At 37.9% G+C, this 14,390-nt stretch overlaps 1 protein-coding gene across 7 annotated transcripts in view; it reads right to left on the bottom strand.

Annotated features, from left to right (window-relative positions):
- The window catches only part of KDM4C (lysine demethylase 4C), a 414,378-nt gene that overhangs the window by 173,726 nt on the left and 226,262 nt on the right, over positions 1-14,390 (bottom strand). For all 7 annotated transcript variants that reach the window (XR_012094785.1, XR_012094786.1, XM_073021565.1 and 4 more), the window contains one exon: positions 13,355-13,463. Coding sequence is in view for 5 of the 7 variants with exons in the window: in XM_073021565.1 (XP_072877666.1) it covers positions 13,355-13,463 (109 nt within the window). In the remaining 2 variants the exon portion in view is untranslated. The remainder of the gene's footprint in view (positions 1-13,354; positions 13,464-14,390) is intronic.

Genomic DNA, 14,390 nt, shown 5'->3' with positions numbered 1-14,390 from the left:
TTGAAATGCTGACCTTCAAATGTTTATAAAGCTGTGTTCAGAAGTACAAAAGAGAAAAAAATTATAGAACTTTACGTATGATTTTACTGAGAAGTGGTGACATTGAGAAAAAATTAAATTCTACATTATACTTCCCCCAAAATGCTAATGTAATAAGAATAGCAGAGAATTCTACAGTTTAAAGTCTAAAGCACTTAAGAAATTAAATGGATGTATATAGTTTTGTTCTTTATGTATCACCTCTCAATAACACTGATACCAAAGTATTTCAAAAGGATACATTACAACTGACTCTATATACACTTTAAATAAGAAAAACATTCCAAAGGACACACCTTCAAAATTCCTATCACAAAAAAAAAAAAAAAAAAAAGAAGCCATGATAATTATGCTACCTCTGAGGCAATGGGTTTCGCCAGGAACTATGGCATAACCAGAGTGGTTTAAGTTTCTTACAGAACATCGGCTCATATTTTATATACATTTTACAACATGCATGAACAAAAACAAGAAATGCTGGGAAGCTGATCTACACTATTAACAAAGGTATCTGGCTATAATCAGACATTTATATGTGTCCATTTCAACTTCTTTTACCAGTATTCTAGCCGCTATGGGAGGCTGTTAGTGTGATAAAGTTGAAAGAGTGGGCTGGGCACGATGGCTTATGCCTGTAATCCTGACACTTTGGGAGGGCGAGGCAGGTGGATCACTTGAGGTCAGAACAGCCTGACAAACATGGTGAAACCCAGTCTCTATTAAAAATACAAACATTAGCCAGGCAAGGTGGCAGGCACCTGTAGTCCCAGTTACTCAGAAGGCTGAGACAGGAGAATCACTTGAACCTCGGAGGTGGAGGCTGCAGTGAGCCGAGATACTGCCACTTCACTCCAGCCTGGGAGACATAGCATCCGTCCGTCCAAAAAACAACAGTGTAGAGTGTAAACTTTGGAAGTGAACAGACAGTATTTAAAGCCTGTTATCTACCACTTATTAGCTTTGTGATCTAGGGCAAGTGAATTCATGTCTATGAGCTTCGACTGCCTTACCAGTAAAAATGATGCTAGCATCATCTAAAAGAATTATAAGTAATGGTTACTAGTAATGTATACAACAAATAGGAGGAAACCAGCTTAGTCAATTCTCATATCATGGTAGGAATGAGAAGAAGAAAACTCCTAAAGAAAGCTGGCATACCCTTGGGAAACTTAGCTGTCAACCTGGCACCAGAAGGAACATATTCTGAGCATCAAATCAAAGACAGGTGAAAAAGGAGAAAGAGCCACATGATCTGAAGAGAAATAACAGTATTATACATTTTAAAGTTGCTAACAGAGTAAAATTCTCATGCTTTCACCACAAAATGTTATGTATTTAAGGTGACATGTAAGTCAACTAACTTATTCCACATTGTACTAATAAAACGCAACACCATTTTGTACCCCACAAATTTATACAATTATAAATTGTCCATTTACAATTAAAAAACAAAGACAGGCGAAAGACTAAGCATATGAAATTCATAATATGCTAGAATTTCATAATACGACAGATTCTGGAAATAAGAAATTAAAAGCAACAGTCCTTTCCCTTTACGGAGTTCAAAACTAGCCATGTGAGGCAGGTGTGGTGGCTCATGCCTGTAATCCCAGCACTTTGGGAGGCCGAGGCAGGAGGATCACTTGAGGCCAGGAGTTCAAGACCAGCCTGGCCAACATGGAGAAACCCTGTCTCTACTAAAAATACAAAAACTAGCCGGGTGTGGTGGTACATGCCTGTAGTCCTACATACTCAGGAGGTTAAGGCAGGAGAATCACTTGAACCCGGAAGGCAGAGGCTGCAGTGAGCCAAGACTGTGCCACTGCACTCCAGTGTGGGTGACAGAACGTGACTCTGTCTCAAACAAAAACTACCCATGGGAAAAACCTCCAGATTCATAAGCTATTTCATTAACAGCATATATAATACAAAGTCAAAAAATAGCAAAAGAAGATCTCCAAGCAAGAAACTGTTAACACTAGCATGATGCAATCCACATGAAAAAGAAGCTCTCCATACCACAAAAAAAAAAAAAAAAAAAAAGTCAGCTTTGGTCACCTATGTATGTGAGAGCAGGAATCATAGCTATTTTGACCCAACAACTAATAGAGAGTTATCATGTGACAGATCACACAAAACAGCTGCTAAGAAGAGAACTTCAAGTAGGGCGGCCATCATGCCAACTAAGGAAGATAAGGACATGGACTATTCAGGGGTGCATACAGAAATAAGGAGAGAACAAGGCTATACATCTTCTTCCTCTCATTTCCCTTCAAAATATATTACATGGTCCTGTCAACTCTACCTCATAAAAGATTCAATCTTCTCCTGGGAGTGCCCAGGAAGATTCTTAACCCAGATCCATGGCTCACTCACTTGAAGGCATTATCCAGTTTACTCCTCAAGAAAAGACTTTATCAACAACTATGGAAATATTTATGTAATACTCAAACACATATACATATCATAGCCAATCCTTTCTCCTTAACTTTCTACTTTTTTAAAGCACAACAAAAATCTCTGCAAAACAAAACAAAGAACATAAACACTAAAACAATGAAGTATCAGTCTAGAATTTATAACTCATCTCACCATTTCTCTGAAGCCTGGAAATCTAACACCTCCGAAAGGGAAAAGGACTAAAACAACTCTATGAAAATTAAAATGCTGATAAAGAGAGCCATCTTCTAACCATTCACTAGCTGGAAGTCTTGAACATGTTTACTTAACTTCTATGACCAACGTGCACAAATGCCAACCTGCAGAATGTTGCCAGCCAGGACTAAGTTTTCAATGGCCAGCGGTAAAACAAAGAATATGAAGACATAAAGTCAACACAAAGTTAAAATTTAAAATATACATAAACTTTCCATGCTGATTCTCCATCTTCAGAGCTAGTTTTACAACCAAAGGAAAGGTGAAAATATCAATGAAAAAAATGTGGACCAAAATATGTGCTAATTCAGTGGTCTATAAAGCTAAGTCATTCTGTCTCCAAGGAAAAGAAACTGTGTTCAGGTTGAAAAAATGTAAAGGAGCAGACTTGAGTTGTATGAAATTGCAGTTTTCATTGAGTAAAAAAAAATTTCAAATATTGACAATTTCATATACATTACAACCTAATACAATCATTTTTCTAACGAATTGAATGTACCATGAAACTGTGCTATCAAAATCTGTTCCTGGGTAGTTTTCTACAAGACTAACAAGAGTAACAAGGTTATGGCTGAATTTATTTGTAAGTTAATTTAAAAAAAATAACAAAGCATACATGAACTCAAAAGAATCAAAGTCTTTATTATTATCTTACAATCTCCATGCTTTTAGCACATTCAGAAACCTGATCATAAGATTTCATGATAATCATTGTTTAGAAAAGTTTCAAAATTGAACGTAAAAAGTACAGAAAGTAACAGCATCACATAAATTATAAAGCCAGCATTTTTGTCTCTAATTTAATCAAAACCTGCCCAAGTCGCTAGCATAATAGAAGTGAGGTGGTTTTTTTATTCACCATACTACAGTAAAAATCAACACCACTGGGACTTACAGTGGAATTTACTGACAGAAATCAAGCTAAACTGAGAGCACTAAATTATTATTACAAACCTAAGCACTAGATAAAATATCCATTTTATCTAAGTGCCAACAACATGTAACGTTTTATGTCCACATAATGCAGGAAAACACTGGCTGTGACCTAGCAACAAACATTCCAAGCCAATCTACTTAGTAATCTGCTGACTTTGCTGTTTTATTGCTTAAACAGACAGAACTATAAATGGGTTTATTATAAAAGTATAGTAATACCTCAAGCTAAAAAGAATTGATGGAACAAAGAGATCATTATGTAAAAATTAATAATATTTGGAGCATGACACGCAGCAGCCATCAAATAGCACTTATTTTTCAAAACTGGCAGGGAAAAGAATTTTTACGGAGGGGAAAGACTTTCGATGAGGGATGTACCTATTCTTCACTAAGCCGGGTCGCAGCCTGCCTACCATAAAGCAGACAGTCAAGTACCCAGTAGCATCTGGAAAACAAAAGATTGCTTTTAATATTTAAAATAATATTTGTATTTAATACTTAAAATATTATAATTTCTGAATCAAAAAGACATCATTATTATATTTGGTCAACATATTCACTTAATAAATCCTTAAAATAAGAGCAGCAAATCTACATCAATACAGTTAAAACAGAGAGAGTAACAGCTTGCCAGGAGCAGGAGGGCATAATTTTCCCCAAACACCTATCTACAAAAGGTAAAGGGTAACAGCCAATTCTAAATTCTAACTCTTTGATTTCTAGTGCTCTTTCTAAATTTCACTTCTAAGTAATGTCCTTTTGTTTGAGGGACAACTGCAAAGTGTCTAAGAGCCAGCTTGTGTACTAAAAATACCAGCAGGACCATGACTACAAGACAGAGGGTGAAGTACTCAGAAAATACCACAGGAAATCTCAGGCAATGCCAGAAAAACAACAGCCTAGAATGAAGTGCAATCAGTGGGCTGTTCTAGTCCTGGGAAAACACATATAGGACCAGTTTAGTAATCAATTGCTTATAAACAATTGATTTTTTGTTGTTGCTTGTTTGTTTGTTTGTTTTTTGGAACCAGAGTCTTGCTCTGTTGCCCAAGCTGGAGTGCAATAACACAATCTCAGCTTGCTGCAACCTCCACCTCCCACGTTCCAGCGATTCTCTTGCCTCAGCCTCCCGAGCAGCTGGGATTACAGGCGTACGCCACCACATTCAGCTAATTTTTGTATTTATAGTAGAGAGGGTTTTGCGATATTGGCCAGGCTGGTCTCGAACTCCTGACCTCAGGTGACCCGACCGCCTCGGCCTCCCAAAGTGCTGAGATTACAGGCGTGAGCCACCATGCCCAGCCTATAAACAATTGTTCTAATAAAAGAACTGTGAACTAGAGAAAACTACTTAGGGAAGTAATCAAATTTTGTCAAACAGGACTTCTTGAGATTTCACTTACTTAAAAGTGAATAAATGTATACATTTTATTCTTCAAAACAACAGAAAACCTGAGTTAGATGGGTTAAATGATGGTTAAACACCAAGAAAGATCTCCAATTCCACCTCTTCCATCTCTATATTTAAAAATTCAATCCACTACTGAATGAAATATTATATATATACAGACTTCGCAAGAAATAAATTACTGTAACATTGCCTGAAACACACTCTTAATCTAATCCTCAAGGCATGCAGACATTACAGAGATAGGGATCAGGGCGTAAGCTGTCTTTAATTTCAAAAAGATGCTTAACAGCTCATTACAGTAGTGCACTTGCTGAAGTGATGATTGATAAAGAGTTATTCAGACAATTCAGATTAGAGAAAATCCAACCCAAAACCAGGGCTTTAATCTGAATATTGCCAATATTCAAACTTGTATTAATAGATGAGGTTGCCTCTGCACTTGACTAAACACAGAACACTTGGTTATCTGCATCTTTCCAACTTTCTGTGTTAATTAGTCTAGAAATCGTAAAATTATAGTTGAAGAGTTGTAAGTAAAACTTTAGATTAATGGCAATCAGCTCTTTGGAAAAGCAGCCCTCCACCTGTCACCACATGCTATTTCAGGAGATTCAAAATGCCCAAAATCCATACATGAACTTACAGGTTAGGAACACTTATCATTCATGACCAAGCCTCAAATTTTACGTATGAAGAAAAAGAGGGCAGAGAGAAGACTTACCCAAAGTCAAAAAACATATAAAGCACAAAGTCAAGACTCCACAATCTACTGACTGTTAGTCAATCAGACTTTTATTCAGGGGGTGTTTGAAGATTTTGCAACTGCTTGTGCCAGATGCCCTAGAGGCATTAATCGCCAGCCTAAGTTTCATTTTAAATTTCTCACTTAGAAGAAGAGGTACAAATTTGACCACATGGGTAGGAATTCTTAGAATAACTTTCTCTTCTATCATATTGCCCTTTACCACCCAAGCCTAAGTTTCAGGCAAGCAAGCTCTCTTGTTTTGGTTTGTTTCTTGATTTTGTTTTCTACTTTTTCTTTTTCTTAAGTGTGTACTTAAGTAAAGGTGTAAGCTTTTAAGACTCCAGCTCAGAATGTCTGAGAGGTCCTTTAGCATCCTAGTTCTGATTGCTCTGCATCCATTATGGTCCTGGCAAATTTCTCCTAAACGGCCACAACTTGGCTCTCCCTTACCAATCAGTGGTCACTTTCTTCGCCTCCTTACAACAGCAACAACAAACAGTCATTATGTGCCAAACACTTTTTAACCCTCAAAACAACTCCTCCATGTAGCAGGTGCTACTACCATCACTACTTTGTAAACGCAGGCACCGAGATATCACACAGCGAATAGAGTGCTGGAGCCGACTGACCCTGATTTGTTGGCATGGAGAGGTATTATCCTTTGTGCTATTTTTGCTTCTCTATGCACGTATAAAAGTTGTTTATTTTATATTATCCATTATTTCTAGTTGTTTTATACCTAGGGGATTATCAGGTAACCTACTCCATCATATTGATACGCCTAGTCTCTGTAAAAAACACTTGTTTGGACAAATACAAAAGAAATGTTTGTTACAGAAAATATGAAAAATTATCAGCATAAAAAATAAAATGAAAATCACCTAACAACAGTCTTGCAATTTTCTTATAAATTTTCCAGTTAACTTTCACAGACTCCAACAAAACTCCACTGTCAGCACAAATGTTAGCTATACTCACCACTAGCACATGGTGGGAATCGCTGAGCAAAGCAGTATCACTGTGTCAGCAAATGTCATGTTCACAAAGTCCTCTGTACACTAGCATGGCTTGTCCTTAGTTTACAATTGCATTAGAAACATCATTAACCTCATCTCTTAAGCAAGGGGACTGGATACACAGTAAGCACAAAAGCAATGAGCAGACTAGAAGTAACAGTAGCAAAAGCTGGAAATTTTTTATTGAAAACAATTTTTCACTTTTTAATTGAAAACAATGTAGTAAAATAAGAAATGTTGGGAAACAAATGCACACATGTGCAGGATGAAAGCTTCAAAGAACAAACAATGCACCATGAGGCCAGGAGAACGGGGGCAGGGGTGTGATAAAGCACATGTTCAGATACTGATGTCAATGCAGGATGATTATTAGCCCAATGTCACTTCAAAGGAAGTTCTGGAGTTGGCATCAGCACGATTAAAGTGTGGCTGCTGAGAATGCTAGTGAGAAGAAGCATACCATGGCTTAAAACATTTGTGAGTCTGAATGATATCAAAATGGGCAGCAAGGCAGCAAACACAGATATCAAAGCTGGTAAGGGATGAGAAATTAATTACCTCATGGGTACAATGTGCACTATTCAGGTGATGGTTAGACTAAAGTCCAGACTTCACCGCTATGCAGTATATCAATGTAATAAATCTGCACTTGTACCCCCTAAATATATTTTAAAATTTTAAACCTGCAGGGCCAGGCACAGTGGCTCATGCCTGTAATCCCAGCACTTTGGGAGGCCAAGGCGGGCAGATCACGAGGTCAGGAGATCCAGACCATCCTGGCTACCACAGTGAAACCCCGTTTCTACTAAAAATATAAAAAATTAGCCGGGTGTAGTGGCAGGCACCTATAGTCCCAGCTACTCGGGAGGCCAAGGCAGGAGAATGGCATGAACCCAGGAGGCGGAGCTTGCAGTGAGCTGAGATGGCGCCACCGCACTCCAGCCTGTGACAGTGCGAGACTCCGTCTCAAAAAAAAAAATTAAAACCTGCAAAGGTGTAAGTACTTTCTGAAACCATCAAAAGATAATTACTTGCCTCAAAATGTTTCCAACGTAAATAAACCTAGTTGAACTGTATTTTCCCACTTAACCTTATATTGGATGCATTATCCCGAGAGTACTAAACATGATACTTTGAAAACATTATATACACATTTATGTTTCAAATAATGGTTTTATAAAACAACAGAAATACAAACTGCAAAGAGTAGGAAATTTAAGTTCACTAGGGACTTCTCCTGAACTGACTTAGTCTTGATCTTTCTTCTTTTCTTCCTCATACGACACTCCTTTCTCAGCAATCAAAAGAAAAAAAAAATCCTAGGAAAAAACCCATTCTCTAATTAATGTGCCAAAGACAATAGTGTATGCATCATTCCTTTGTTGTGGGTGGGAAAAAAAAATCACTCTCAGGACCACCATAGCCTGTACAACCACCATAGCCTAAATAAACTAGTCCTTAAGAAGGAGTCACTTACTGACCCAACGTGATGTCACAGCTCCAAAGCCCTCAAACTCCAAGGCACCAGCCACATCTGCAATGGGTCAGCTGCATTTTAACTTTGAGGTAATTATAGAAGCTGGCACAGTGGTAAAGAGATTTTCAATTCTGTCAAGATACAAAACTGAAAGAGCTGACATATTAAATATATAATTTATCACATTTCTACAGGTAATTAAAACAACAAGTTTTTCTATACACATATATAGGGAGACTATTTCCTGGACAAGGATTACATTTTTCTTTTAATATGACAGTATGTAACACATTGAGGTATTTAACTTTTTAATGGCTGATTTCAAGGATTAGTGATTGCCTTATCCAGGGTATTCCTGCTCTTGAATCCGTGATTTAAGCTACCATGATTGCAGTGAAATGTTCACTACCAAAAGCATCATAGGGGAAGCAAAGGAGAGGAATGAGAGTGGGGAGACAGACACATGGAAGACAAAGAACATATCACAGTGTAAGGTGATCAGTGGTGCAAGAGAACCAAGCACATATGGAGTCTATGGGCAGGAGAGGTGGAAGAGGAGAGGTGAGTGGTGACAAGGGATTGAAACATTCCAAGAAGGAAAAGAGTGCCACAGGTAATGTAATAGCCTGGGCAAATGCATGGAAGCAAAAGCAGCAGGGGGAGGGTAACGAAGGAGTTGTCTAAATCAGGAGTCCGCAACCCCCGGACCACAGACCAGTACCAGTCTGCGGCCTGTTAGTAAACAGGCCACACAGCAAGAGGTGAGCGGAGAGGCCTAAGCTCCACCTCCTGTGAGATCAGCAGTGGCATTATATTCTCATAGGAACACAAACCGTCTTGTGAACCTTGCATGTAAGGGATCTAGGTTGCACACTCCCTATGATAATCTAATGCCTGATGATCTGAGGTGGAACAGCTTCATCCCCAAACCATTTCCACCCCTATCCCCCCACCCCCATCCATGGAAAAACTGTCTTCTACAAAACCAGTGCCTGGTGCTAAAAAGGTAAGGGACTGACGGTCTAAACAGAAAGGAAGACTCATGTAGGAAAGTTGAGGAAAATGAAGCTAGAGAGAAGGTAGCATTGAATGACAACTGGCTTCAAAGCCACACAGAGAAATTGAGCATTTAACCTGTAATGAAGCAGTTTACAATTCCAGGAAACATGAGAGCTTCTGAGCAGGCATCCTCACCAATCAAAAACAAACAAACAAGAAAGAAAGAAAGGAAGAAAGAAAGGAAGAAAGGAAGGAAGAAAGGAAGGAAGAAAGGAAGAAAGAAAGGAAGAAAGAAAGGAAGAAAGAAAGGAAGAAAGAAAGGAAGGAAGGAAGGAAGAAAGGAAGGAAGGAAGAAAGAAAGAAAGAAAGAAAGAAAAAGAAAGAAAGAAAGAAAGAAAGAAAGAAAGAAAGAAAGAAAGAAAGAAAGAAAGAAAGAAAGAAAGAAAGAAAGAAAGAAAGAAAGAAAGAAAGAAAGAAAGAAAGAAAGAAAAAGAAAGAAAGAAAGAAAGAAAGAAAGAAAGAAAGAAAGAAAGAAAGAAAGAAAGGAAAGAAAGAAAGAAAGAAAGAAAGAAAGAAAGAAAGAAAGAAAGAAAGAAAGAAAGAAAGAAAGAAAGAAAGAAAGAAAGAAAGAGAGAGAGGGAAAGGAAAGGAAAGGAAAGGAAAGGAAAGGAAAGGAAAGGAAAGGAAAGGAAAGGAAAGGAAAGGAAAGGAAAGGAAAGGAAAGGAAGAAAGGAAGGAAGGAAGGAAGGAAGGAAAGAAAGAAAAGAAAGAAAGAGAAGAAAGAGAAGAAAGAGAAGAAAGAAAGAAAGAAAGAAAGAAAGAAAGAAAGAAAGAAAGAAAGAAAGAAAGAAAGAAAGAAAGAAAGAAAGAAAGACTGCCACAGATTTCTAAGCTGGCTGCCCCTCAGGGTTCATCACTTCTAATATGCTCCATGGCCAGAGAAAGAGCATTGCCCTCTCCCCTAAGTGCATGGGTGCACGAGAGCATGCACCGTTCACCCATGCACTTCATATACATCCTCCTTCCCTATGGACAGTGAACTCAGAAAAGAGCAGGAATATGCCAAAAATATCAACAAATGGCAACAGAAGAATACCTACATATCTCGGATGCTTCGAGAATAAAACAACCCAAACAGCTTTGCTTATCAGTCTAGGTTTCAATACATTTGTATAATTTTTAAACAACTGGGCATTAAACAGAATTTTAATTGAAGTTTCAGTCACCTTATCCAGCTGTCTAACCTTAGAAAAAAATACAACTGAAAAACTTTCAATTAAAAGAAAAAAAGAGGAGTTCAGTATTTTCATTTAAATTATAAAATATAAACATGCAGTATATATTTAAGATTATTTTTCATCAAAAAAGAGTAAGTTAGATGCTAATTTTTATGTAAAGACACATTCTAATCATCATTCTTTTATTATATAGACCCTTCTTCTCCACCACCACCAACTTTCATGTTTTGCTGTTCAACATGGAAAATCTTTTCCCAGAAAATAACAGGCTAAGAGTCACGAAGTCCTTCCTGATCCTGTAATTACAGGATGTGCCATCAGTCAGAATGATCTATGGCATTTCAGGTTATTTGAGTATCAAAGAGCCACTGCACTGTCCTAAAGAGAAGAGCAATGTACAAGTGGCTCATCTCTCAGTGGCATAGCAGCTCCCAGAGGTCCTGGACCAAGTCACTTTCCCCTGTGCAGCCTTTCTGTTAGGGTGAAACTTTCCAGCTTCAATAGAGAAATGCTCATTCACCAATAGAAGACACTGATTGTTGTTTAAAGATGCAAAAGTCTCCGATGCTCTAATATAGTTATGTTCCTATATATGAGGAGTGCAAAAGGAGCAGACTAGTGAGTGCAGAAAATCCCCAAAACAAGTTGGATTTGGAATTGTATGCTCCCAGTGAGCAAAAAACTCACTGCACATCACAATCTAACAATGATAATGTTTATTCACTTTCAACTTTGCAAGCAACTTAGACACAGAGGCAAATGACTGAGGTAATATTCAAGTTCCCAGCGATGCAAATAATTTACTTCAGGCAACAGAATATTCTCTGTTGTCAATTTGAAAGCTTGTAAAAACCTTAAGCCATCACAAAACTTCTCTGATTTTTCTAATCAATTCTGAAAAATCCCCAGAGGTCACCAGGGGTCCTTAACATACTAGAAAGGAAAGAAAGACTGTTGCAAAAGCTACAATCATCATTTCTACAAAATATTTAACCTCAAACCCTTGAGACGACTTCATCAAACCAATCCATTTATAAATTTTGCAAGCTATACAAACTGAAATCAGAACTGCTTTCCAAAAAGAAACTCTGGGCCAATTTATGATGGCCCATATCAAAATAAACTTCCTAGGCAAATAAGGACAGAGGAGAAAGCAGCCTTCTCCACGTATGGGTACAGCCTTAGCATAGCCTATTCCCTTCAGAAAAGTTATACTGAAGAGAGTCTACCATGGGAAAGGGTAATTACAATCATGACTATTGTACATTAAGTATTAATTACTTTACACAGAATTGTCATATAATTGTCTTAACACTAAAGAGAAAATGGTTTGTACTGGGTATAATAAAGTAGCAAAAAAAAAAACAACTCAACATTGTGATATATGGAAATAAATGCAAATATGTCGCATTACTTCTATTACTAGAGTTAGAATTCAACCGTGGGTTGGTTTTATAGAAACTACTATGATCCCCAATCCCTACATTCATGATATTTTTACTTTTTTATGATACAGGGTCTCCCCAAGTTGCCCAGGCTGGTCTCAAATTCCCGAGCTCAAGCAATCCTCCCACCTCTGCTTCCTAAGTAGCTGGGACTACGGGCATCAGCCACTGTGCCCAGCCATGATCTTGTTTTCTAACTAAACATAGAACGTAAGTGAAAAGTGAGGGAAAGAGGGGAAAAAATCTGTGAAAGATAGCTATCTACTCTGATAAATTTATTTAAACGAGAAACTTGAGCTTCTTGTTACTCACTTAACAGCATTCTCACAGACACGTGACCTCAGTTAATAATTTCCATAAGTAAAACTGGAGAATACTTCAGAGAAGGATTCTTAACAGAAAGCCTGCCTGAATTAATCCTCTAGACACAGAAAAAACAAGGCCTTCATGATGCTCAGAGACATTTACAAGACACTTAGTAGTCAGGGATCTGATTTTTAATTTGAGGCAATACAAATTTCTTTTTTATGAAAGAAAGGTAAGAAGGGTAACCAGGCACGCAGTGGCTAATGCTTATAATCTCAGCACTTTGCGGGGCTGAGGCAGGAGAACTGCTTGGGCCCAGGAGTTCAAGACTAGCCTGAGCAATAGCAAAACCCATCTCTACAAAAATATTTTTTTTAAAAAATTAACCAAGCGTGATGGTGCATGCCTGTGGTCCCAGCTGCTTGCGGGGCTGAGGTAGGATCACTTAGGCCTGGGAGGCTGAGGCTGCAGTGAGCCATGATCACCTTCCACTGCACTCCAGCATGAATAACAGAGCGAGACCCTGTCTTAAAAAAAGGACAAAAAGGGGAAAAAGATAAATTTACATCCAGGAATGGTAAATGATTATAAATGAAACTACGTTACATCCAGCTGCATCACAGCAATCTAGTGAAGGAAAAAGGATGTTTCAACCCACACCAGTTACAAAAGGATACGGAAAAGGATATGGCACATAGATTTTTACTGAAGGTGGTTAAATTAATGTAAAGAGTTCAAGTTAAAAGTAAAGACAATATAAAGAAACCTACCGCATGTTAACTCTAAAATCCAGCATGTTTAGGAAATAAGTCTCAGCTTCTTCTGTAGAACCCTAAAACATATGTCAAGGCTGACTGATTTTATCCCATGACATAAACCTGGAAGACTTTTACCAGTAATAAGGCTAGCTTATATGAAGTGACTCTTTAAGTTCCAAATTCCTTTTACCTGTAAATTGTTTATTATGTATGATCTCCTAATAGTATGTATTTGTTACTTGTTGAATTTTTTTTTCTATCCAGCAATTTTTTTACAATAGTTTGTTTTACATACCAAAAAAAAAATCCTAAAAGGGTCACCATCTCACCTTCATCACTTGGTGCCTGTTGCTTCACAAGAGTCATCGGGGATCTTGCTGGAGGCCTGCTAAGTGGATGGCGCCAACTCTTAGAGGTTTTGTTCTCTCCCTCTGTTATCTAGTTACAGAACAAAAATGGTGGAGAAATACCATTATCAAAAACAAACTACCAAAATAAAAAACCTACAGTTCACAATGATTTATAACTTAATGTTGAAGAAATCTTGTGGCTGTTTACCTCTTGGGGAATTAGTCCTTTAAGAAATTTAACCTTAAGGTCAAAAGAAATAGGTATCAATTCTAGTAATTTTACCCAGAGGTCAATTAACTCTTCTTCTACTTTGTATTAAAATACAAGCTGTAGGGCAGGGTAGGCCTATTAAACCTGCAATAAGCTAAGCAGTTAGCAAGTTTTCCAAAGGTCTTACAACTAATCTACATTTAGGATTATAGGCCAGGCACAGTGGCTCATGCTTGTAATCTCAGCATTTTGGCAGGCCAAGGTAGAAGGATCACTTGAGCCCAGGAGCTTGAGACTAGTCTGGGCAACACAGGGAGACTCCGTGTCAATAATTTAAATAAAAAAAAAAAAAAAAATTAGCCAGGTCTAGTGGCATATGCCTGTGGTCCCAGCTCCTCAGCAGGCTAAGGTGGGAGGATCACTTGAGTCCAGGAGGTCCAGGCTGCAATGAGCCAAGATCACACCACTGCACAACAGCCTGGGTGACAGGGCAAGAGACCCTATCTCCAAAAATAAATAACTAAATCTAAGATTGCATTCATAAAAATACAGGACTGTGGCTCTTGATCACCTCTAAGATGTTCCCATGTTAACATTTAGCAAGGAATTTTATTTTCTATCCTCCCAGAGAAGACAATCCTGCAAAGTTGAGGCTGTATACTTCTTTCCATTCAGAAATGAATCACCACTTCTAGATCACATACATAAACAGTCAAACAAGAAACCAAAAGTATTCTCTTTTTTTAATGATACATTAATGCCATGTTGAAACCACTTAAATTTTACCAATGATTTTTTTGTCCT

This window comes from Chlorocebus sabaeus, chromosome 12 (assembly GCF_047675955.1).
Source record: "Chlorocebus sabaeus isolate Y175 chromosome 12, mChlSab1.0.hap1, whole genome shotgun sequence".
NCBI lineage: Eukaryota > Metazoa > Chordata > Mammalia > Primates > Cercopithecidae > Chlorocebus > Chlorocebus sabaeus.
Note: the sequence above shows the minus strand (reverse complement) of the source record. Positions and strands in the feature narration are given on the sequence as shown.